Here is a 25,415-nt window from a genome sequence, read left to right as displayed (position 1 = left end):
TCCGACAGCATACAGAAGCATACTGATCTGCAGCCATGTTTTTTATTTCATTTTGATTCGCTTGATAATACAAACACAGTTCACTTTAAAAGCTTGATTGAGATCTCTCCAATTTGCACACAATTAGTTCATTTTTAAAGCTTGATGGAGATTTCTCTGTCTTGCACACAATTCCACTTACAGAAGACAAAACTGATCTGAGCTCATGTTCTCAGTTCCCACTCTACAATTATTCTCACTCTCCCAAGTAAGACATTGTTCTTGCCATAATAATGAGGCGATTTTCTTCAACAAAACATTTTTCCTTTCAGTCATTTTATGATTTAACAATATTTCTATTGGCTTGTAATGCTTGCCATTATTTTTATCTACATTCTTGGCTGTTTCCTCCACTTCGGTAACTTCAGTGTGTGTTGGATCTTCCTTTTTCTCTAGTCATTTCTAAGCCACCGTGTTCACCACAGTGTCAATGGTGTCATACCCCATAAAAATTAGACATTTCTACTTTTTTCTTAATTAATACAAATTAGGTATTTTACTTTTTTTTTCTTATATTTCACAACCCAGTGCATATTACTTACATTAACAGCTCATCTCGCGTGAGTCTAGCCACATCTCAAGTGCTCAGGAGCCACATATGGCCGGTGGCTGCTGGGCGAGCCATCATAGCCCTCCACCTTTTATTCCTCCGTTTCCAGCTTTGGAAACGGAAATGAATTATAATCTTTTAATCTAGATACAGCATTTCAAAGGAACTGCTGGCTTGCTATGTCTTACTCCTAAATATCATATAATTGATACTCTGACTCAAAAAATAAGGCCCAGCAGAGCAGAGATAATATATTCTGTCTTGGAAATACATGTAGGAAGGATCAGAAAATAAAATTCATCAACAGGCACAGAAAAATTTAAGTATCTTTCCTCTTTCTCTCAGAAACCTTATCCTCCCAGAAGGTAGGAGTGAGGGAGTGGAGATACACTCCATATTATGATCTATAATCCACAAAGGCCAGTGTAGGTGCAGTTAGTGTCTCTTGAGCCTAAACCCTGCATTCTGTTTCTACAAAAATTGGAATTGTTCTATTGAAAACAAGAAAATCATATCAGATCTTTACTTTGGAGCCAGCAGGCAGGATTGTTTTTGATTAGTCCTTTTCTGAAGAGCTGTCACTGAGGAAGAGGAGGAGGAGGACAGAGGAGGCTGCCCTTTTTGCTCCTGAGGACCAGCATCCACCTTTATCCTAAGTCTATGTTCAAACTCATTTCTACAAGGTAGCCTGGCCTCAGTCTACCCAAACCAAGGGAAATCACGCCTTGAGAAAGACTACAACACATCTAAAACAATGTTGTGCTATCAGCCTTTACCCTAAGCAGGTGTCACTTACCCTATGACTCAGTTTTCTCAAATGTGATGGGGTTAATAATAGTACCTGTCCATGTAGTACTAGAAGGATACTATGTCAAATGTACTTTGTACAGCAAGGGCACATTGTAAGTGTTCAGTGTTCAAAATACTAATTAGACCATTATTATTGTTATCATTATTTTCTTCTGGAGGATGACTACTCAAAGTATAACAATCATATAATTATAAGAGACAAACAACCATGAGGAAAGAATAAAGTTTCCTCAATTTACTGATGAAAGCTACGTGGGGAAGTGCTATTACCTAACAGTGGAGGGGAGCCTGGGCTTCAGGCACACAGAGGCCTGGATCTGCCACCCGGCCCCACCATGCGCTGGCTGTGTGACACTAGACTGCAACTTCAGGCTAAGGTTCATTTTCTCATCTAATAAATGATATTACTAGGATCCCTGAGATATTCTACATAAAGCAACCAGCAATGTCCATCCCAGATCACCATTTCAAAGGCATCTAAATTCAACAAATAGACTGGCATCTAGTTATTTAATTGTCCAATTTATTTTTAACAACTCTTAAGGTGTAAAGACAGTGACAGGACAGTAAGCTCTGAAGATCTCATTGTAATGCACTGCTGGGACACTGGTCTTCAATGTCACCAGCTGCTCTTCAAGTCACCAGGAGTAAGTGGCAGCCTCCTCTGTCCTCCTCCTCCTCTTCCTCAGTGACAGCTCTTCAGAAAAGGACTAATCAAAGACAATCCTGCCTGCTGGCTCCAAAGTAAAGAGCTGATATGATTTTCTTGTTTTTAATAGAACAATTCCAATTTTTGTAGAAATAGAATGCAGGGTTTAGGCTCAAGAGACACTAACTGCACCTACACTGGCCTTTGTGGGAAAGGTGGAAATGGAGGAATGAAAGGTGGAGGGCTATGATGGCTCACCCAGCAGCCACCGGCCATATGTGGCTCCTGAGCACTTGAGATGTGGCTAGACTCACACAAGATGAGCTGTAAGTGTAAGTAATATGCACTGGGTTGTGAAGAATAAGAAAAAAAAAAAGAGTAAAATACCTAATTTGTATTAATTAAGAAAAAAAGAGTAAAAATGTCTAATTTTTATGGATTACATGTTGAAATCAATACTATTTTCTAGATACTGGGTTAAATAAACTATGCTATTAAAATTAATTTGACCTGTTTCTTTTTACCTTTTAAAATACAGCTTATTTGAAAAATGTATCAAATATGTGGTTTGCATTGTGTGGCTCTCACAATGTTTCCCCCAGAAACTGTCGGTCTGATCTTTGTCTACTTCCCTGCAGCAAAGCTGACATCTTTAATCCCGATGTTCCACAAATCAAGATCACCATGTGGCCACAGACTGCTAATTGTAAATGCCTCAGGAAGATATAAAATCCCATAATTTTTAGGGAGACCAAGAACATTAAGACAACATTTTTTGACCTTGATAAATTTCTCACTTGAGTCAGACAGTCACCATTACTTGAAAGGAGAAGCACAGGAGAAGAAGTATTCTGATAGAAAACTAAGAAGAGCTGATGCTGAAGCAGCTGCCATATTATTCAAATGTAGGGAACACAACCTTTTAAAAACATTTTTTGTGTATCAGATCTGGTTTGGAGCAACTCCGAAAAATACATGTTCACATTTAAAATTAAATTATAAAGCAGGCTAAAAAGATTATTCCACACAGCCAAGCTGGCAGATTATAGAAAAATGTCCAGTTATGTAAATGGATTACAGATTCCTAATAAATTAGTGTATATACAATTAGATAATCTTCATCATTTAATAGTCTTTCTAATAATTACTAAATGGGAAATGCAGATTCTCTAAGCAACTTTTTCCCCACAGATTTCTTTCTTGAATTTCCAGTAATCAACCTCGAGTCATCTACCACTTGTTTCTAGTAAAAAATGAACACTTGAGAGGTTTATCAAGAGAACCATGTAGTCTTATTAGTTAGCCAATTAATCTGTCAGCCAATTTAATAAACTACCCCACTGCCTGGTAAATTAATCTGTTGCCTTGGTAGTTTTCACTTATTGCAAAACATTATTTGCACTTTGTGGAATACAAATCAACCAATGAATGGTGTCAAGCCCCTACAAAAATTACTGGAGTTTATTTGTTGGAAGAAACATAATTCAAGAACTCAGAAAGCGGGTAGGCAGGAAAGCCAGGACCACACATAGTCAGCCCTGGTGTGAATCACATTTCCAGTCATCATTATCATTACAAAATCATGATTTATAGAGAATCTCACCAACAGAAGCTGCTCAAAATAATTATAATTATAGGCACCTCCAAGTGTATTTAGAGAAAAGTGCATACATTATGAGTGCTGAACTTTTTGGCCTCCAGAGCTGACTGTCCGTGAGTTTTTCTATTGCTTCAGAATATAGGAAAGGATACACTTGAAGGGAGGATTGCCAGCATACTAAAGGTTGGAGGACAGTAAAAGCTATTGTAGAGTCTGGTGTTGGGGCCCAGACTTTAAATCTGTGCCAGTAATTCCTGGCAAAAGATTGTCTAAAAGGATTTATATCCAAAAGTATCCACAATAATTTGCTCTATGAAAGCTTAATTCTGAGAGTCAAGCTTTGAGTGGTCCTAAATTCAATTAGCTAACTGGCACCTAGTTATTTAATTATCAAATTTATTTTCAAGAACTCTTAACATATAAAGGCAAAGTTGGAACAGTAGATATGGGAGAATTCATTGTAATGTGACTCTGACACATTAACTTCAATTGATGGTCAAAGTTGCTCCCCCACTCTCACCACTTTACAGGACTGACCTAATCTAAGTGGAAAGTCACCTGCCTACCTGCTCTCCTCAGAAATGAAAGTCAAGTGGGGACCTAGGCAGGGAGAGAAGTTCCAGAGTCACTGATGAGAAAAGAAAATAAGTAATTACTACAGGAGTATTCTAAGATGTCTTATCACAAATTAGTTTAGATTAGTTTTTCCTAAAGTGCATTCCGTAAAACCTGATTTCAGGGAGGTATGTGGAGATTTAATAGAAAAGTTTTCATAAGCATTTAAATTTGGGAAACACTGAAAACTAAATTCCTTCCTAAGAGAGTCACAATGTGTGTTAGCATATTAGAGGCTCTAAAAAGCCCTACTGTCCAGAGCCCTATTTAATTCAACTTTCCAAAAGTAACTGACCACAGAATCCATTTTCTCATAGCAACCACTATCAGAAGCAAAGGGAGAAAACTGCTTTCTGGAGCTGAACTGCCTAGGCTTGGATCCTAACTCTCCCACTTGGTAGGGCTGAGACTTCTGTCAAGGTATTAATCTCCCTATTATTCACATAGAGATGCCTCTAGCAGCATCTCTCTCTTATCTATAAAATGGCAGAATCTACCTGGAAGGGTGTGTAGAGATTAAGTTAATGTGAGTAATGTCCTCATCAGGGAGTAAACAGTGTGTCCAGAAAGCTGTCTTTACCACCAGCCCTGGAGGAGTATCCAAGGAGGGCTAATTGCTATCTATAAGCTACAGCTCTTTTTTTTTCTTCACGAACTAGTAACCAGGTGCCAAAGTTCAGGAAGAAAATTATTTTCCCTTTCAGCAACAGTTTGTGCAAGGCTTCTAAAGAGAGATTTTAATGGACTTACTCCAACAAGTCATATTATCACTGACTACAAAGGAGTTTAATGCATATCACAGAGAAGAGCACCAGGCTGAGAGCAAAATGGAGATTCTACCTCTAGCTTCCACTAAATGACTTCTGACCTTGGGCAAGTTACCTAGCTTCTCTTAATCTTAGTTCCCACATATTGTAATGAATGTTGGACTAGATGGGTAGTTTCATGAATTCATTCATTAAGATGATCTTGAGTTAAAGAAAATTTACAAATCTAGATATTGTTTTCTAGAGTTTACACACACACACAAGCACGCACATATCCACACTTGCACATGTTGTAGCTATGTAAAACTTGACCACTAGGTTGTAGAATACCTGTAAAGAAGGATCATGCCCTCTTCATTTAAAAAATTTAGTGCCTGTGGCAGCTGGGATAGAACACCCACTCAATAAATGTTGAATGAATGCCTGTTTAAGAGCAATCAACCCGTTACCCATCCATTCAAAAAAAAGTTCCAGACCCCTATGATCTAAGCCACTATGTTAGGTACAACTAAAAACATATTTCTGGAAAGCAATTAGTTCCATCTAGAAGAGCTTCCAGTTTAATTTGTGGTTATGTGTATCAAATGATGTCACCAATCGTTGCTGTTTCTTTTTACTAATTTCAGCTTGAATCCCATAATTCAGGTGAGTTTTATGGTATTATTGTACACAGTAGCACCATGCTAGTAAGTAGCATTATTATATGAAGTTTTTCAGAAACTATGATGGAAAAGATGGCTAAATCAGTACATTACAATTAAAGCAAGTATGCTCTAATCAATTTTGTATAAAATTTTAGATTAATAGGAATATCTAATGCATGAAAACTTCTTAACGAGTGGGGGAAAAGAGGCACACTGGGATCTGATTTTAAAATACAGGTTACCAATTTCTTTTATTAGAAGAAACCACTTAATATTTTTCCTTCAAATATATAGTTGTACATAGCCTCATCCAGTCTTAGAATGACCAAAAATGTTGATCTCCATAAACAACATGGGTGTAAATAAACTTCTTCTATAATTGCTCATCACGTTTCAGTTCTTTCTTTTCACTGATAAAAGCAAGTCACGTGTCACAGACATTATCTCTAAAATGAAAATTTCCCAAAATGCCCTGCCCTAATCAAGTACAATCTACTTGATCCAGGCTGCTCCGAAATGGGGAATGTGAACACGGTGCTCACTGAATTGACTCTGAGCATTTAATTTTTGTGACAGATGTGCAGAAACTCTTGTGGATAAATTACTAGATCTTTGAAATCTCAAAATAACTGTGCATTTTCATCATTTTTCCTAGTGACTGCTTCGTATCAGCTCCTCCTCTAGTGGCATCTCTTTATCAGTAACGTAAAGAAGTAAGCTTTTCAAGGACAACAGTAGACAAGGGCCCACGTAAATGGTGTGCTCAATGTGACCAGACAGATGACTAGCAAGGCCATCTTTGGTTTGCAGAAAGTTTAGTATTAATAGGTGTAAGAAAGTATGAAAGTCCTCCTTCTTTGCCCCACTGTATTTTGTTCCTATTGTAAATGATACTTAAGTTTGCCGGTGTCTGCCAGAAGGCAGGTCAGTGAAAGTCAGTGAAAATCAGGGCAACCTCAGCCGCAGCAATTAACCTGCAGATTGTGGCAGGCAAATGTGTATTTTACAGAGCGTAACCTCAACCAAAACAATCAAACTGGACTTCATAAAATGAACAGAGACTCAAAACAACAAAAGCAACCAACGGCATCCATTCTAACATTGCAAATTTCTTAGATATTACAGATGTCACCCAACAGTGCATGCATTTGCTTCCCATATGTGAACAAAACTGAGGCATCACAAGATAAATTTGAATGGAATGTTAACCTTCTCTTTAAAATTTCTCTTTTCCTAGCTGACGATACAATTTTAGCATTATCACAACGGAGCTTCTGGCTGGAAAAAAAATAAATTAATGGATGGATAAAAAAAGCTTAGAAACTTAAAAAAAATAAACAACTTTCAAATATCTATACTTGATCATGTCAAGAGCCAAGATGAATGTATTTCAATTGCAACTTCCAAACTAAACTCACAAATTACTACCATTATGCTCAGCGTCAGCTACCCCACTGTGCAGTTTTGCTTTGTGAATTTTTACCTTCCTCTATGCACACTTTTAGCCACTGATCGCACAGCCTTTCAATGTTTTCTGCCTTTTCCTTTAAATAAACTGGCTCTGGCTCCTTCCATCTGGTTCCCCTTCCGTCAGCAACCCTGCACCTGTTCACACCTCCTCTCCTGTTGGATTCCACTGAACATTTCCTCCTCTGCCAGGGCTATTCTGGCACTCGCAACCTTTCTGTCATTCAATCCATCTGTCAGAAGTGAACTTTGTTTACCGCAAGCTTCTGCTTTCTTCCTCAAGAAGCAAAGCCCCTCAAGGTCATTGTCAAATGAACTGTCGGCATGGATTTAAATCCTCTGCAGCTAACTAGCAGAAGATGGAGTTCTGTTGTGCAATGTACTTGTGAAAATTACTTCTGGGTTTGGGAAGACAATAATTTGGAGTCAAAGTAGTAAGACATGGTGTTTTAATGATCATTTGTAAAACCAGACAGCTGATATATATTTCCTTCATGTGTGTCTGCACTTCTTATTATATCAAGTAGGCACTATATGTATAAGGAGCAAAATAAAAGTTTTAAAGTGAAACCAAAATATCATAAACAAGTTTACACTATGTAAAAATTGCTTCATACTAGACAGCATTAACTTGAGGAATAAATATTTTCACTAATGAATTAGCCAAGGGAAAGAGTATTCCAATTAAGAAATTTTACACTGAAATGCCTAAAATGTACAAGTATGTACCATTTCAATTATAAGCTATAGATTAACACATAGCTCCAGTGCTGCTTTGAAAAACTTAACCCATAATATACACAGCAATTTGAGTGTATTTTAAATTCCATCATTTAGAAAATAAATGATTCTGCTTCAGGAGTACTCACGGCTATGTTGCCAAGCAAATGCATTATCTATCTAAAGAAATATAAGTTGTTTCAATAGGGCAGTTCTGTGAAAAAATAAACTCAGAGAAATTAGGTGAAAATTATACTCTCCTCTGAATTTACTGTGCCATCTACAGTTACCGAGTACTTACCTCCCTTCATAAATTGGACATGAAATCACTGTATATTGAGTTATTTACCAGTGTTTGGGACAAGCATATTCTTTAGGAAAGGCAAAACAATAACTCAATTGAAATTTCTCATAAGGAAAAGGGAGGTCACTTTTTAGGAGAAAATACATGACAAAAATTCTAACCAAGGCACTGTTATAAATGTGAAGCTAAGTGGCACTTTTCATTTATAATGCTGCTTTTACATTTGGAAGAATTACCCCAAGGTTTGAAAATTAATCTAGTCTGTCTATGTTTCTAATTTTTTTTAAGAAAAAATTAAAATTAAAGATTTTTTCAATGACATAAAACTGAAAGCAGGTTTTCTTAATAAAAGCAGTCTAACCTTGTGTAATGTAAAATTTAAATCTTAAGGTTTTAGTTGATTAAATATTTATAATTTATAACGAAGTCTTTGTCAGAACAGTTTTTCAGATGTATTAAATAATTTTGATGCTAATACAAAAGCAAAAACAAAAAATGAAAAAGCTAAAAATCCAAGTGCAAAGACATTTTTTAGCTCTAATTTCAATTTTCTCACTAATCTCCAAAATACCCCCAAATCCTATAAATCATTCTTATGTAATGTATGTAATATAATTTAGTATATGGATTTGGAACACAAAATAGGCATATTCTAAGAGGGTTTTCTCTTTCATCTTCCTAAAACATAATTTTTAAATAATTTCTTTTCATGTAGAGGAAATGTCAGAACTTGTATCTCATTTGCCCTGCAAGTTTGTTCATACTTTTCTAGAAATTCTTTTCCCTTTAGTGCAACCTGTGCTTGATTGTAGTTTGGTTACCCAGATCCCTAGTCTGAATCACATGGAAATGGCACGGTAATTCCATCACTTCCCCAGTCTGATTTGTTATATCAAAGAAACAAGTATTAGCAAATGCCAGATTAATAGAAGCTGCTTAAATCACCGTGAAGGAGCTCTTCATTCTCAGCAAATTGTGTTTCAAAAACACACTAGTAGGCTTGTTTGGGAAAATTTGTATACGAACATCAACAAATGAAAAAACATTCAATTTCACATCACTTATACTCACACAGATGCATGAATGTGCACACACACACACACACACACACACACACTCTCCCCCTCCATAAATACGTAAGAAAAAGAAAAGGGAAGTAATATCTGATTACTTTTACAAATGGACTAATTTAAAGAATTCAGAGAACACTGTTAATATTCATCTGCCAAAGGTGTAAATGCTTATTTTATCTTTTAAATAGAAAAACTAGGGAAAAAGTTTTAGATAGCTTGATATCAACATCTGAAACAAATTTTACAGGAAAAAATCCAGAGGCAGTGAAGCAATGTTGCCAGGTTGCACCATTGAACAGCAAAGCCGTTTTTAAGTGTGCGGCTAGAGCTGACTTCGTTCACATTCTTTAGTATCAGTTTTCCTAAAACAGCCTGTGGGCATAGGATGGAAGGTAAAACACTTAAATTCCTTAATAAAGAACTGACCTTAATTTTTCTATGTTTGGAATGAGACAAACAGTTTTGCTTTCCTAAGAACTGAAAATGGTGAAAATACTACTGTTCTCTGGCTTGTTCATTTTCCTGCCTGTATATTCATGAAGTCTTTTAACAACAGGATATTCATTCTTCCACCCCCTTCCTCAATTACCTTAAGGCAAGACCTTCTTTCAGATGTGGAAATATTTGCAGGACTGCAGGACAAAGAACTGGGACATTTTCATAGAGTTGATCAAGGGGGAAAGAAAGATTTGCGGGATTCTGTTAAGAGTAAGAGACTAAATGACAACTTTAAATCTGCCACAATCATTTACTAATGTGCTGCTATATCAAATAAGTCTAATTTTTTGACAGCACCAAATTAGATTTATTGCAGAAACTGCTGCATAAATAGCATATGGCTATGTTATACCACCTATTTCAAATCCTGGTAATGCTTCTCCCACCCCCTTTCAAAATGAATAAATTGAGCCAAGCTACAAACCTTCTGCAAAAAGAGAAATATACTAGTTCAAAAACAGATGTAGGAGATCTGGATTTCTTTGTTAAAGTAGTAATTTTAGCATGAATGTCCCAACTTTCTATTTTAAAAAATATGTCTCCTTAGTAAGGTATTAAATGTAATAGATCAGTTTTCCCTTATATTTCTTTCAGAATGACAATTTGATTTTTGTTTTAAGGTTTGGGGCTGAATTATGCTTAAACATTTTGATGTTCAATCCACAGTTACACAGTGGAAAAAAGAAGGACAAGTGGCTCTGAATCAAATGTGGCTTAAATTAGGTTATGAGAAATTACTAAGCATTAATGCACATAGTGTATGGGCTGTTTTTGGTTTTCATTTGTGAAAAACACATGTGGTAGAAATCCTATCGGAAAGTCTTTTCTGATTCAAACAATAGCCTTGATACTGTACACTCTTTGATGTATAAAATAGATACAGTGATCACTCCATGTACCACACTATACACATTAGGATGGCAGAGCCACAAAAACAGCAAAAATCAGAGTCCCATGGAAGATGCGACTGAACACTCACACCACAAATGCCGAGATGGACAACTCTTCCTTTCTTGATCTCTACCCTGATTCCCACCCTGCCCCCCAACTGTGATATAATTCAACTCAATTTTCTTTTTGAACAAAAGTTTCAGTTCTTGTAGATGGGAAAGACATTGCAAGGTCTTATCTCAGACCAATGGGCACACCACTGCAAACATCATGGCACTCAGCTACCCCGCAGACTCCCTCTCTGTGGTCAGTCTTCCCAGCTGCCCTATCTGTTACTGTCTGATTAGTTCTGCTAAGGAGCCCCTCCCCTGCCAGCTTTCGGTGCCATCTGTTCTACACAAGATGGCTGCTGCCCAGCAACCTCACACTGCCCTCCTACCTGGCACCCGGCTACCATCCTTACCCCAAAGTGCTAACACAGGTTCTCACTGCTGGCAAAGTCAGGATTTCATTACCACTACTTTGACAAGTGCAGGGTTGTTTGTAATTTCTCTTTTATCCTGATTTTGATTGTACAACCACCTCCCACTGATTCAGTTTGCTTCAGTTTTGTTGCTCACAGATTTTACTCTCCACATTAATCTCCCTCTGGCATGTTACTGCATCTGTTCCCTTTTTTATTATTAATTTTCAAATTCCCACCATTTTTGACAAAAAGGAGGTAATCTACACTCTGTTTCTGCCCATTTCATTTTCTTTAATTTGGAAGATAAGTATGAAAGCATGCCAAAGAAGTTAATTCTCCGTTAACAGTTTATTTTCTGGCATCCCTAAGCCTTTGTATATGAAAAACAGATAGGAATAAATGTTGACTGAATCACAACACAGTCGAAACCATTCCTGAATTTAATGAAAAGCAAACATATGAAACAGCATCTAAAAAGTTTATTAGTTACATGAGTTGTCTCAGGCTGTCATTCTTTCTTCTACTTTTAACAGACAATTCTTTGTGCAAATCAGTCTGAGCATAGGATCTGAATTTGGGTTCCTCTCAGGTCTGACATAGGCTCTTTTTCACTGCAGATGAATGTTATTTGTTATTCCCTAATATCACTATCATCTTTCCTCAATCCAAACATTGTTGACCAATTCAAAAGCAAATGATTCTGAATAAATGCCTTATTTCAGAAATAGGTTCAGAACAGAGAACTGTCATCAGTGGAACAAAGCAGAGCTTAAAGAGCCCTCTGGTGCAGAGCTGCTTCCCTTAGATCTTGTTGGGCAAACAGTATCAGGAATGGTAAAGTGGCTTTTCCTCTAAAGACAAAGAGGGTCATTTAAGAATTTGACAAATCATATATTTAACGTATATTCTGTGTCAACACCACCACCTTGCCAAAAAGGACTTCCATAATTTGATCATTCCTCCATTGCTCTAAAGTGTTCTAGATTGAACAATGCATTATGATTGCTTGTTATTTACTTTACATGAATTCATGTTAATAGCATTAGAGTCCCTAAATAGATGAGCGCCACCTCAGATTTACAGAAACCTGAGTGAGTCTCAAGGATTTTTTTACTCATATACCTCCTCATAAATTACAGTTAAGATCTGTAGGAAATAAAGTGCAGTCAGAGATTTTCCCAAGGTGACAGACGATCATCAGAAATGGAACTAGGACTAATGTCAAAATCAGGCTATGCCCACCTCAGTGAACCACACTTAAGGTCAGCTCCTGGAAAGAAAGCAGATGTCGAATGCTGCTAAAACCCACTTCTGATGCCCCACCTTGAACACTGCTACCTCCACCCTTTACATATATTCCAACAGTGACTTGTGACTTTAATTTACATACTTCTTTTCCCGGTATAGTCACATTTATAATAATAACTCCCTCAGCACTGGGGGCATTCTTTTGGTGAATCTCCTGGTCAGAAATAGGCTTCATGGAGGTAGACACAACCTAGGTGTCAGAGGGATCTATTAGTTGGACACTGGTGCCCTCCAGCAAGCCTCCTCACACTCAGCCTGTTTCTCCCAACCCTCCCCGACTTGGTCAGAGCAGGAGATGCTCAGCCTTCCCACAGGTGAGCCAGGCCTGCTCGGGGAGGTCCCACGGAGCCAAGGCAGCGCAGGCTTCCCCTCAGCTGGACATCAGCTTTACAGGCTCCTTCCAAATGTTTTCCAGCCCATCTGGTGTCCATTCTGAGTTCCTGCATTTGGGTAAGCATGTCCTCTGCTCAGCCGCTATAACCAAGGCAGAGCCTAACACAGATGTGTTCCTGCGCAGTGTGGGCCCTGGGTCCCCAGGAGACATGGCCTGGATAGGCACTGAGAGACAGGCTATTCTCCAAGCCTCTTTTTTTCTTGGAGTCCTTGAAAGAAGCTTTGATTCCAGGACTTATCAATCAATGAAACACTGTAAAACCTACTTGTGGTATCAGGGAAACATTAAACAAGTGAGTAATGCCTAATAATTGGTCTAACACATCTAATGAGGAAGAGGTGCTTATGGAGAGTTTAAACATCATTAAGTTGGGGATTTTTTTCCTGCTTCTTTTACCCTAAGTTAATACTGGAGAGCAGAGCTTTCTTTTAGAAAAGTATTCCTACTTAGGGATACTAGAATGACAATTTTATGTTTTTATTTTTTCTCCTCCTATTTTCATTGAACTTGACATTCATTGTTGTTGAGTCAGGCAAGTGGTGTGGGCAATACTGTCTGGGTTTCCTCTGGGTTTCCACAGAAATGAATTGGCAGTCACCACCACCATGCTCCAGGCTATGGGCCTGTGTGGCAGAGAAGAGCTATCCCAGCATAGATTTCCATTGCACACACATTGGGCTTCACAGAACTGCAAGGAGTGAGCCAGGGAACATTAGGCACAACTCGCAGAGGCACATTCCCTGGCAGCTCTGGCTCTACCCTCTCCCACCCCAAGGCATGCCGAGACCAGGGTCCTGGCCCACCAAACAGGTGGAGCAGAGCAGCTCAAGCAATGTGGGGTCCACCAAGCAAAATGGAGCGTCTTTTCCTTTCTGGCTCTCTGACAGTTTGTTCTGTCTGATACTGGGTGGGGGAAGGAAAAGAAGACGCAATTTAAAACAGTACCAAGGCCATCTATTTCAAGACTTGAAGATGTTGGTTGCACATATATCCATTTAAAATTATTTTTGACACGTTCTCTGCTTAATTTATTCATGAAAGGAATACAAGAAAAAATGAGCTTAACTTTTAAATGGGAACTTTAGGCTAAAAATTCTTCAATAAAACTCAGGAGGAGAAAAAGATAAAGTTCACCATGGAATAGCAAAAAAACATGTCAGTGTTATACTATCCACTTCAAATGAAGAGAGATTGGACATTTGTCTTTTGACCTAGACTAAGTGTCACCTGAAGATGAGTGCAGTTCCTTCTGAATCTTCCTTAACAATAAAGAACAGAGGCAAATTTCTTCAATGTTCAGAGAGAACCTGCCCAACTTACCCTGATGCCAAACTATACAGGACACACAGAGATGAGGGAGACCTGCTCCCTGGCCTAGGAACGGGGATTGTACAATCCAGAAGGCATTTCTGTTCAGCTTTGAAATCTGTGTTGGCACTTATTTGCGAAATGTAACTTCCAGAGCACAGGTCTGGAGGCTGACGGACTTAGTTCAAACCCTGCCCCCTCTCCCGTGCCTTCCTCCTCCCAGCTGTGTGACTTCATGCTTCAGTTTTCTAAGAAGTCAGCTTCCTTGGGCTTGCTGTCAGGACTGAGAAGGCAAGGTGTTCAAACTTCTTGTGTAAAAGACAATTTTAAAAAAATTTCTGACCCTTAGCAAAGCATTAGCTTTGTAACATGGACTAAAAATGAATTACTAGAAAAAAATGAAATATTTAAGAGCTACAAAAAAAAAAAGCCCACTGATCATGCACATGGATATCGTGGCAATTTAAAATTGATATATGTGTCCAAACACTCTCAATTTTTATACTTTTTCTCATTGAAAGCTAGTAACATGCACCCCACCACTGCCCACATTTCATGTTAGCACGGCTGTAGGGAACTGTGCAGTGTGTGGCCAGTGCCAGATGCTCATCTAAGCATCCTTTACATCTCTCTTTATATCTTGAGAGTTCTGTAAGGAAGACCATGAAGCAACTCTGAAGAACAGAGCATGCCTCTTTGAACCTAGACATGCTGACAAGTGGAGGATGTCACTCAAACCAAAAGGAAGAGAGATGTACTCTTCTTTCCCTTCTTTACACTTAAAACCACTCAGTTCAAGGAAAAATCAGGGATTGTATTTTTCAAAAGGCAATAGAGAGGACACCTGCTGTTTTATTTACCCAGGGTCCCTGACTCCCTCCCTGGCTCCTTGCAGCTCTCCCCGCCTATTCTGTGTCTGCCAAGGCTGCTGGGTGCGGGCATACCCGTGACTCAGCTGATGTCCAAGGGGTGGCTGTGGAGCTTAAGGTGTTGGAATTGGAAGTGGAGAAGCTAGGAAGTCGTGTTCACAGCCTGAAAGCAAGGGCCTCCCCTTCATCCTCAGGTCAGAGTGCAGGATGTGACTTCATGGTACAGAAGCACCTGCAGGAAAGACCCAGTGTTCAGGCAGAAGTCAAGTCCTGAGATGGACTTCTCCCAATGAGAGCACCCTGGTGCTTCTGTGAGTCCCCACTCCGAGAAGCCTCACAGCCAGCTGCACCTGGATTTTACCTGATCTGGTTAGCAAACTGATCACTACCCCCTTTGGGGGTTTCTGTTACTTCAACCACAGAGTACTGACTTACGCTAGTAATCTAAGTGGTCAAACAACTAAATTCAAGACAGCATCCACATAGTTAAGTATGTGGAAGCTAAATGCTCCACAGTGCTCTGGAAAGGAAGGCTTAACCATCTCTCCCCAAGTACACCACCAATGTGACAGGGTAATTGGGTGCTCCTGTGGTTGGCAGATCTCTCTCACTGCCAGAAAGATACCAATAGCATAGCTCAAGTTGCTGTCTTTCTAGGTGATAGGAGAGATCTTCCCACTTGGATCACAGAAGCAGGTCAGAGCATAGTACCCACCTATGGGCTTCACTAAAATTCCTACTCTGAGAAACCCTCGACATAACATTGTCATCGGGAACATCATTCATGTAAACGGGTCATGAACACGTGAGAGGTGGTCCTGCTAAAACGAGGCAGACCCTGCAGGCTTAAGGGCAGGTCAGTCTCCTGTTGGTTTTGCACACAGGGCAATGCAAGCTAAGTGCTCTGGGCAGTGAGCAGGGCTTTGCCTTAGGTACCTTTCATCTAGGTCAGCTCTCGGGGAAAGGTGCAGGATTCCAAAGAGTGCGTTTCTACATGCAAACAGGTATGGAGAAGTGTTTGCCTGGATAAGTAGTTATCAACAATCACACAATCATGCAGGAATGGTTATTTTAATATGTCGTACCATAAAGTGATCTGCCCACACATGTGTCAACAGTACATTTGTGATAGGGATTTGAAACCTGTAACGGTTTGGATGTATTAAATACACGTGAAGGAATTTCCATTTTTTTAATGAAAGCCTCTCTTTCCTCTTGGGTCACAGAGTGACATAGGAAGTAAAGGAGAATGACAGTTGTGCCATAATATATTAGTGACTAAGGCAAATGATGAGCCACAGGTTTTCTTAGGAAAAGCCCCAGCAATGACAAAAATTCACTGGCATGTGTTTGTGATGGTGTGTGAGAGAGAAGCTAACACTCACTTCTATTATAAACTTATGTTACTGACTTCTCAGTTGTTTCCCAATTTTTGGGAACAGTTGCGTTACTCCATTTTCCTAGTAATTTACATAGATTTATAGCCTGATGGGTAGCAGTACGGGCTTTATAGGCAAACTACTGGGGTTCACGACCTCCTTCCATAAGATATCAACTGTGAGACCTTCGATGAAATCATTTTACTTCTCTGTGCCTTAGTTGCCTCAGCTGTAAATCTGGGAGGATGGCAGTCTGCCTTACAGAGCTATTGGGAGGACTAAATGAAAAGCACTCAGCCCAGTTCCCAGAACACAACAGGGCTTTGGTGAATGACGGGCCTCTGCCATTGGCTCCTATGGCTATGACTTTCTAAAGAGCTACTACATGTAGTATGGTACCAGGCAGATCCTAAGATGAATACCTTCTGAATCTTCAAGACTGATTAGACATTTAAATGACAAGTTGTGTGTATTAAACTTACTCTCATGTATACCTCCCAAATGCCATTGTTGCACCTATTGTTCCCATTTCCTATATCCAAATGCTACAAGATCAGCAACAAGTTATCTGTCCCTCCAATACTTTATCTGGCATCTCCCTCATTATCTTACCAACTCTTTATGACGTTTTCTTCTTCTCCACTAACCTGTCAGCTCCTGAAGGGCAGCACCAGAGGCCATTTGATATCTCTATCTCCCAGCATCCTCAGCTCAGTGTCTTGAAACAGGAAAGGCTCCATGTGGAATGAGCAAAGAAATGAATGGGTATTTTGAAATATACTTGAAAAAGAAAAGGGAGAAGTCATTTGAATACCAGTAATAAATACAACTAGAAGAAAGAAACCTTGCTGTTCCTTTCCTGTGTGGCTGTTGGGCACTGGATTCAAACATGGTCAGAGAGGCCACCTTTTAATTACAGAGAGCTCCAGTTTAAAATTGTGTGTATGTGTGTGTGTCTGAGGTTTTTAAGTGAGCATATTTAAGTGAGAGATCTGGTACACTTTACCAACCTTACTTGAATTGTTGAGATTATCATTTGATTCTGCTATGCTTAAATATATATTGCATACAAAGTTAAAAAGGAAAAAGGCTAAACTATTATAAAATGATAATAGAGTATCATATGGACAAGCAAAGTTCCTAATCAGAAACTTCTGTCTCATCTCCATCTCATACTTTTTACCCTGATATATCTGAGAAGATATCTATCTACATACCTACCTATGGACCTATCAATACTGGGCTTTCAAAGAACAGTCATAAACTTTCAATACAAGAACCATTTCTATATAATGACTTATTGAGCTCCAACTCTTTACAAAGGGCTAAGCTAGGTGCTCTGAGAAATATAACATTTGTAAGACCTCTCCTACATCGCTTGAAGAATAATACATTCCAGAAGGGAAGAAAAGCAAGTAGATAAAAATCCTCAGAGTATTAATTTGTTTTTTCAGATTTTCATTTCTCCTGTTTTAAGGAATCCATCCAGTATGTAGTGCCTTCAGCTGTAAGTGGGAAGGAGGATTCAGAGGGAGGTATGCTCTCCTCTGGCAGGGGTGATCAGGGAGGACTTATTGTGGAAAAAATTAGGACTTCAAGGAAACCTGGAAAAGAAGGTAAGGTTATATATAACAGAGCTAGAGAAGGTCCAAGGAGTATTCTAAGTGTAGAGAACAGTAAAGGGGGTGAAAAGTCCAAAAGTGAAAAGGTGGCTGCATCTGTTTAAATTTGGCTGGACATTAACGAGTGAGAGGACAAAATCGGAGCAATGAAATAAACTGGGAAGGTTGGGACCCTGTTGGGGAACCTTAAATGTTGAGTAGTCGGGCCTTCTATAATAGCATGGCATCAGGGAAGGTTTCAAGGGCAGGTGACAGAGCCACTTGGCAACAGTTGGCAAAAGAAATTGGAAGGATCCTAGGAGACTGTTTTCATAAACCTTGACAGAGGTCACTAGAGCCTAAATTATGATGCAGGTAAATGATCGTATGAGGGACATTTCTATGAATGAACTCTGAGGTTCAAACTAAGGATTCATCTGAAACAAATATTCTAAGCAATTTAAATGCCTAACATCTGGCAATAGGAACTTAATAATGGGATGTGTTAAATCATTGCTAGAATCCCTGACTATCAGAGCTAGAAGGAAGCTTAGAAATCATCTAGTTTAACCTCATTTCACAGGTAGGTAAACAGGTTAAAAACATAAGTAACTTGTCACAAGTGAATGTCTGGGGAAGATACTAAAACCTAGTTTCCTCAGCCCTGGGATGCCTGAGGGCCTCCCCTAAGAAAAAGAGTATGGTTTAAATTGTTATGTCACCAAGGCATCCACTGAGTTATCCTTTCCTCTTTCTTACACACTGAAGGTGCATCTCAGCATCTTAGGCTGGTGGCTCACCTTCCATGGATTTTAGTAACATGTCCTCACCATGCACTTTCACCCACTTCCTTGGCCACAACTAAACCTTCATGTAAAGGCACCCAGATCTAGTCAGAACCTTTCTCCTCACATCAGACCTGCCCTGGACATCTCCACTGGAGTTCCAAAATAAAGCATATTATTTTTCTCTATCCCTTCTTTTAAGTTCCCAAGTTGGATTAATGGATCATCCAGTTAACATAGACTAGAAACCTAGGAGTCACCTTTAATTCTGGCCACTTACTCACTACCCTAAATGCCTCTTGAAGATGCTATTTCCTTTCTGTTTTATTGGCATAGCCATGGCCCAGGACTAGTGAGTTATTACCCCCCTGGACTAGTGAGCTTATACTGTAGTGGGAGTCCCTGCCAATCATCTCATCTCCCTCAACCAATCTATTTTCAATTATCTTCCTTAAATACAAATTTGAACCCCTCATAGTTCAAGCTCTCTGGACTTCTTACCTGGATTAAACAGCCTCCTAGCTGAAATGTTGGTAAACTTTTTCTGTAAAGGGCCACGCAGTAAATATTTTAGGCTTTGAGGACCACATTCAACTCTGCCATGAGAGTCCCATATATAATACATAAAGGGTAATCGTGGCTGTCTCTGATAAAATTTTAGTAATGTGTAATTTTTATGTGTCACAAAATATTATTTTTCTTTTTTTTCCCCCAACCATTTAAAAATATAAATGCTATTTCCTTTCTGTTTTATTGGCATAGCCATGGCCCAGGACTAGTGAGTTATTACCCCCCTGGACTAGTGAGCTTATACTGTAGTGGGAGTCCCTGCCAATCATCTCATCTCCCTCAACCAATCTATTTTCAATTATCTTCCTTAAATACAAATTTGAACCCCTCATAGTTCAAGCTCTCTGGACTTCTTACCTGGATTAAACAGCCTCCTAGCTGAAATGTTGGTAAACTTTTTCTGTAAAGGGCCACGCAGTAAATATTTTAGGCTTTGAGGACCACATTCAACTCTGCCATGAGAGTCCCATATATAATACATAAAGGGTAATCGTGGCTGTCTCTGATAAAATTTTAGTAATGTGTAATTTTTATGTGTCACAAAATATTATTTTTCTTTTTTTTTCCCCAACCATTTAAAAATATAAAAACCACTTTTAGCTCATGCATCATATAAAAACAGACAACAGGCCCTATCTGGCCAACAGGCTGCAACTGCAGACTCTGCCCTAACTGGTCTTCCTGTCTCTGCCATCGACTCTCCAAGTTTGTTCTCCCCACTGCTGATTTAGGTTCCCAGTTCAAAAAGTTGATCATGTTAACAGCCTGCTTTTAACACATCAGTAGTAACTCATTACTCCCAGAATGGCCAACACTCCAGAAAATGCCCACAAGGTCCTTCCTCTGGTCCCTGCTTCCCTTTCCAGGATCTCCTGCCAAATACCTAACCTGATTGTAGAGTTTATATTCTCACTCATCTTCATGTCTTTTCTTATATTGTTCTCTTTACCTAGGGTACCACCACACCTTTTTCCACTTTGAGAACTCCTACTCATGAACTCATTAATCAGAATAGCTACCAAATATCTCCTCCTCCAGAAAACTTTCCCTGACAGTCATCCTCACCTTCAATGCAGAAAGAGCCAGTTCTCCTTCCTACGTGCTCCTGCAGTAATCTTTGTTTTTATCTTTGCACCATTACCTCACACTCTGTCATAACTGCGTATATAGATCTGGCTCCTTGGCAGGAGGTGTGCAACAGGAACTGAGTCCTATATTTTTTCTCTCTGCTCAGGGCCAAGCAATACACTTAAAAGATAGTAGGTGCTCCATAAATATTAGTTGACTAAGTGAATGCTATACTTACTAACTGGGTCCTTCAATAGATGTTGAGTTTCTATGTTCTACTTTTAAGTCCAATTAGACAATAAAGGGGAACCCAAAAAGTGATAGGTTATTTTTCTTTCAGATTAGTCTACAGATTGATATTCTGGCCTTTAAATTGCCTTTGCCTTGGAAGATCTGGATTCTTATTTCATCATTATTTTACAACATGTTTTTCATATTCATTTGCAAACTTTGTTTAGCATATGCCATTCAAAATGTTTAAGACTACATGAGAGCTACCTATTTGAGATTTATTTATTTCAGCTGGCCTACACCAAAAAAAAACATAACGTTTCTCAGCCACACCTGAGTATACTGAATTAATAAAGAATGGTCAGGGGAAGCAAACTCTAAAAAACCCCAAAAAAGTAGATCAGAAATATTTAGCCCAACAACCACGTCACACTTCCAGTGCAAAAGAGAGATGCATAGTCCCTTTATTTCATTTTAAATTGTCATCTTTAAATTTCTAAATGTAGATTTTATAAAACACAAGCATAAACTAAGTATAAAATGCTTACAAAAGAGTAATGCACTTAAAAAATAGGTAATTAAGTTTTATTTTCTATAAAACTAGGTTTAAATTTTTATAGACTTGATGTAAATAGAGCTCAATAGAAAAAGCTATGGAACCACACAAAACTGTTCCTCTTAAGAACAAAGGAATTAGTTACCACTGGCCCATTTTCAGCAGTTGCTGAATCTTAATAAGCTCTACTTGCAAGAAATTGATCTTGTCAGACAGTACAAATTGATACTGCACAGGAAAACTCTCTACAGGACTTTGACTTCAGAAATTAACTCTCTGGATGAGATAGAATGGCAAAGGGGCAAAGCAGCATTAATATTTATTTACTGAAGCTCAGCCACACTGAGACTTTGAAAGCTGTCCTGTTTCTGCGGTTTAGTGGTGCTTAGCACACAAATGGCTGGTTCTCAATGGAAATCTGACAGAAGAAAAACTATGAACAATGATGAAGCTAAATTCTGGAACTTCTAAGATTAAAAAACCATAGGAGCTACTTTCACATTACATCCTCAGTTCTACAAAGACAGTACTTTAAGTGGGCATTAAAAGAACAGTTACTCTGCAGTATTAAGCAGTTGTTTCTCATCAAAGTGTTTTATCTATTGAGATTTTTCCAGATACCACACATGTATAAATGACCTATTTTCTTTCTTCCTTTCTCTTTTTCTTTTTCTTCCTTCTGTTTTTCTTTCATTGTTTGAAAGGAAAAAGTTGGCAAACCATTTGGAATATTATCATAACAAAATGTTTTTAACAAAGTTTGATTTTAACAGAACTAGAGGCATCTTAACACTAACCCAAAACTTTGGGAGGTTCACCAACCTCTACAATATTTTTTTCTCCAAACGCAGGCTGTTCAAGTGGTGCTTTTCTCCATCTGTTGTCATACCGTGCTCAGAATTACATTGTCATATTTAATGTAAGAGGGATCAGTCCCCTTTCATAGTTTAAATTCAACATATTACTATGATTAGAAGACCATGTTTTTCTAATTTTTGAACCGAACCAAATCTCATAAACTTATGTGCATATTTATACAAAGTTCTCCATGAAAATTGGAAAAACTCTAAGAACTGAACAAACCCAAAGACTTAATCTGAAAAATGAAGAACTGTACTAAAACACAGAGTGAGAAAAAACCACTTATATGGTAATGTGAAATATGTACAATCTCTATTTGAATTTTTCTTGATTTATGTGTATTATGTATATGTGTGTGTATATTTTCAATACAGCAAATTACACAATCTTGCTATCTAAAATGCCTTATTGTAATTTAGGGCTGAGCCTAGTTTTACTTAAATGATGAACACATCCCAGTATCTCATGACAGAAACAATACAATTTGAAAGCACGGTGGTCCAAGCATGGTTATAATAATAGTTTGAACACAAGCAGTGTCAGTCGGCTTCATGTCCAAGTTTCACCCCTCCTGGGGACTCTGTTCCTTACTGAGTACCAGTTCCACTCAATTTGCTTCTTAGGATGTTTCTACTTTGTCTCTTTCACCACTAACAGCATCTGATTCTTTTCCTAAATATATTCCTCAGATCCTTCAGTTCAACATTTTTATCAGACATAGAATTAACAGGAGAGGTAGGGTGGTGGTAGGGTAAATATGTCACTTGGCTTATATTGATAGAGAGTCACCTAAATATTTGAGCACTGTAGTTGAAAGGTTTTGTAATATATCAGTAATTCCCTGCCACACTTATCATTCACATGTCTGGGTGTTTTGCTTACCACATCTCCACTTTTCTTAATATGCCTGAAAGCTGTGTGTGAATTGAATGAGTAAGACTAACTCTAACAACAGTTTGAAAGCCGGTGGCAAACACCAGTGGGGTGAAATCAGAGCTGTGGCAAGTAAGGGACGAGGGAGTACCTGGTGAGGTGTAGTCGGTGCTCAGATTCACCCAGCAGCTCTGTCAGTGTCAGGCTCTCCTCTCTGGCCCGGGCTGCCTTCTGCAGCTCCTGTTCCAAACGCTGCTTGCTTTCACTCAGTTCTAATTTCAATTTCTCTATTTCCTTAGATAGAGAGAAGAGGGAAAAAACATATCCACTTAACTTATTATCTTGTTTTTATTTTTGCCATGACTTTAAATGAAATGAAAAATTATTAGAAAATTTAGGCTAGCATCCATTTTATGACAAAGGGAGTTAACACAGCCAAAAATGCACATTAGTGAGGTTTTCTTGGATCGTGAGATGAAGACTGATTTTAAAAATGAAGTGAGTTAATGAGAGTACTCAAAATGGATAATTTGTACTTTCATTCTTAAGGCTCAATCTCTTAAAAATAAAAATTAACTCAAAATGTCACTACTTTGAAAATATAACATTTTGTCTGTGAGATCTGATCAGACATATGCAGTGATTCACATCAAATATGTGAGTCTTTATCCTAAAAGGTATATTTATGGTTTTATTTGGATGTTTTGAAAACCAAATTAAAGGGTAAAATAATTTAAGACATCCTTTAGAAAAACGTGACATAAAAGAAGGCATTGTTATCTAAACATTTGGAAAAAATAATTTAAGAAAAAATATAGCATGAGAACCTTTAATCATTTAGAGTGAATGAGATTTCTGAGCTAAAATATTATTACCTGAAAATTGCATTTTAAAAAGGCAACAAAAGCACTCTAATTAATAAATATGAATCTAAAATATGAAAATTTATGATGGTTTATTATTTGGTCTCAGGGTGAAATTATTCTTATTTACTCAAATTATTTCAAAGCAAAAACACCTTATATAGAACATAGTAAAATTTATATATTAAGGTAGTAATATTTATTTATCATAGGGCATCTATAAAAAAATTTTTAAAAGAAAATAGATAGATATCAGACTTAAAACAAGAAAAAGAGGAAAGGGAAAATAAAAAAATAGAAACATTTCAAATTCAACATAAAGAAAGAAGCAATTTTAATACACAAAAATATGGTCTCCTTTTGGAAAGCAAAATCATATCTAAACTTAGTATTTAAGTATATTTCAAATTTCCTCACATCATTACTCAATATTCTGAACAATCTCCAACTATATGTAATACATCAGGCAAGATAAACGAAATAGTTCATTTGTTAAAATTTATTATGCTACAAATATTCAGTTTATCCCCATCCAAACTGTGCATTACCAATAATATAGTAAGACAACTTATTGCAAATTCTAAAATATTATTTTATTTTTAAAACCTTATGTAATAATGAGTATATCACTTTCATCATGAGTAGATTTCCTATTATCTTTCAGGTTAGAATAGTCAATGAAACTGATTTCTTCGAAGTATTTTAAATTGTTAAAGTTATACCAATATATTTCTAATCTCTTAATTAAATGTAACTAAAAAGATGGAAGAATACAATAGAAAATCTACTAAGTTTTGTCTCACATTTATGAAATTAACAAAAGCAAAGAAGTAGAGAATTGAAATTGTATGTTGACCTTAAATTTCAAAAATACATTCATTAATTTTTTTAGACATGCTATATGCAAAAAACTATAGTAAATATTATGGGGGACTCAGAGTTTCCATCTCTACACTCCGGAGTTAATAATTAAATTGGGTAAATGAATATAAACACACAAAGAGACTATCAAAATATGAAGCATATAAAAACAACAAATGAGTAGTAGATAAAGTCTGTGCCTCAATAGGCCAGAGGAAGGATATAGTAACATGGGCATGAAAAGAGGGAAGGAAGATAAGGGTACATAAACTCATACAATAATAGATTAGACCACATTATGAAAGGTACTGAACTCTAGATTGATAAAGTTGTATTTTTCTCATTGTAATGGGTTATCTCTCATAAATGAAATATGAGAGAAGCTGAACTTAAAACAACTGAATCAACATGTATGACCAATTTAAGATGTCAGAGAGTGGTGGAAGGAAGAGCATGAAGAGATAGTTGTAATTTTCCAAACATGAGTAGAGACACAAGATAGAAATACAAAGAGAACATAGTAAATAGATGGAAATGAAAGGAGAGCTTAAGGGAGACATCAAAGATGAACTACAGAACTTTGAATTGAGAGCATACAAAAGAATGACAGATGTAGAAAATGTAACAAAATTCAAACTTTCTTAAAAAGAAAATATTTTCTTTTATATATTTTCAACACTTTTTATAAGCATTGTACAACAATAACAATGTATGTAACCTTACATTGGTAGTTAGGCTTTAAATATATATCAGTTGCTTTCTTACTCTCATGTAATAAAGTCAGAGGCTGCACTG

General features: G+C 37.7%; 1 protein-coding gene across 3 annotated transcripts in view; it reads right to left on the bottom strand.

Annotated features, from left to right (window-relative positions):
• SDCCAG8 (SHH signaling and ciliogenesis regulator SDCCAG8) overlaps positions 1-25,415 on the bottom strand; it is a 275,300-nt gene that overhangs the window by 83,391 nt on the left and 166,494 nt on the right. For all 3 annotated transcript variants that reach the window (XM_057507849.1, XM_057507847.1, XM_057507848.1), the window contains exon 13: positions 23,048-23,190. In XM_057507849.1, coding sequence (XP_057363832.1) covers positions 23,048-23,190 — 143 coding nt within the window. The remainder of the gene's footprint in view (positions 1-23,047; positions 23,191-25,415) is intronic.

This window comes from Manis pentadactyla, chromosome 9 (genome assembly GCF_030020395.1).
Source record: "Manis pentadactyla isolate mManPen7 chromosome 9, mManPen7.hap1, whole genome shotgun sequence".
Classification (NCBI taxonomy): domain Eukaryota; kingdom Metazoa; phylum Chordata; class Mammalia; order Pholidota; family Manidae; genus Manis; species Manis pentadactyla.
Note: the sequence above shows the minus strand (reverse complement) of the source record. Positions and strands in the feature narration are given on the sequence as shown.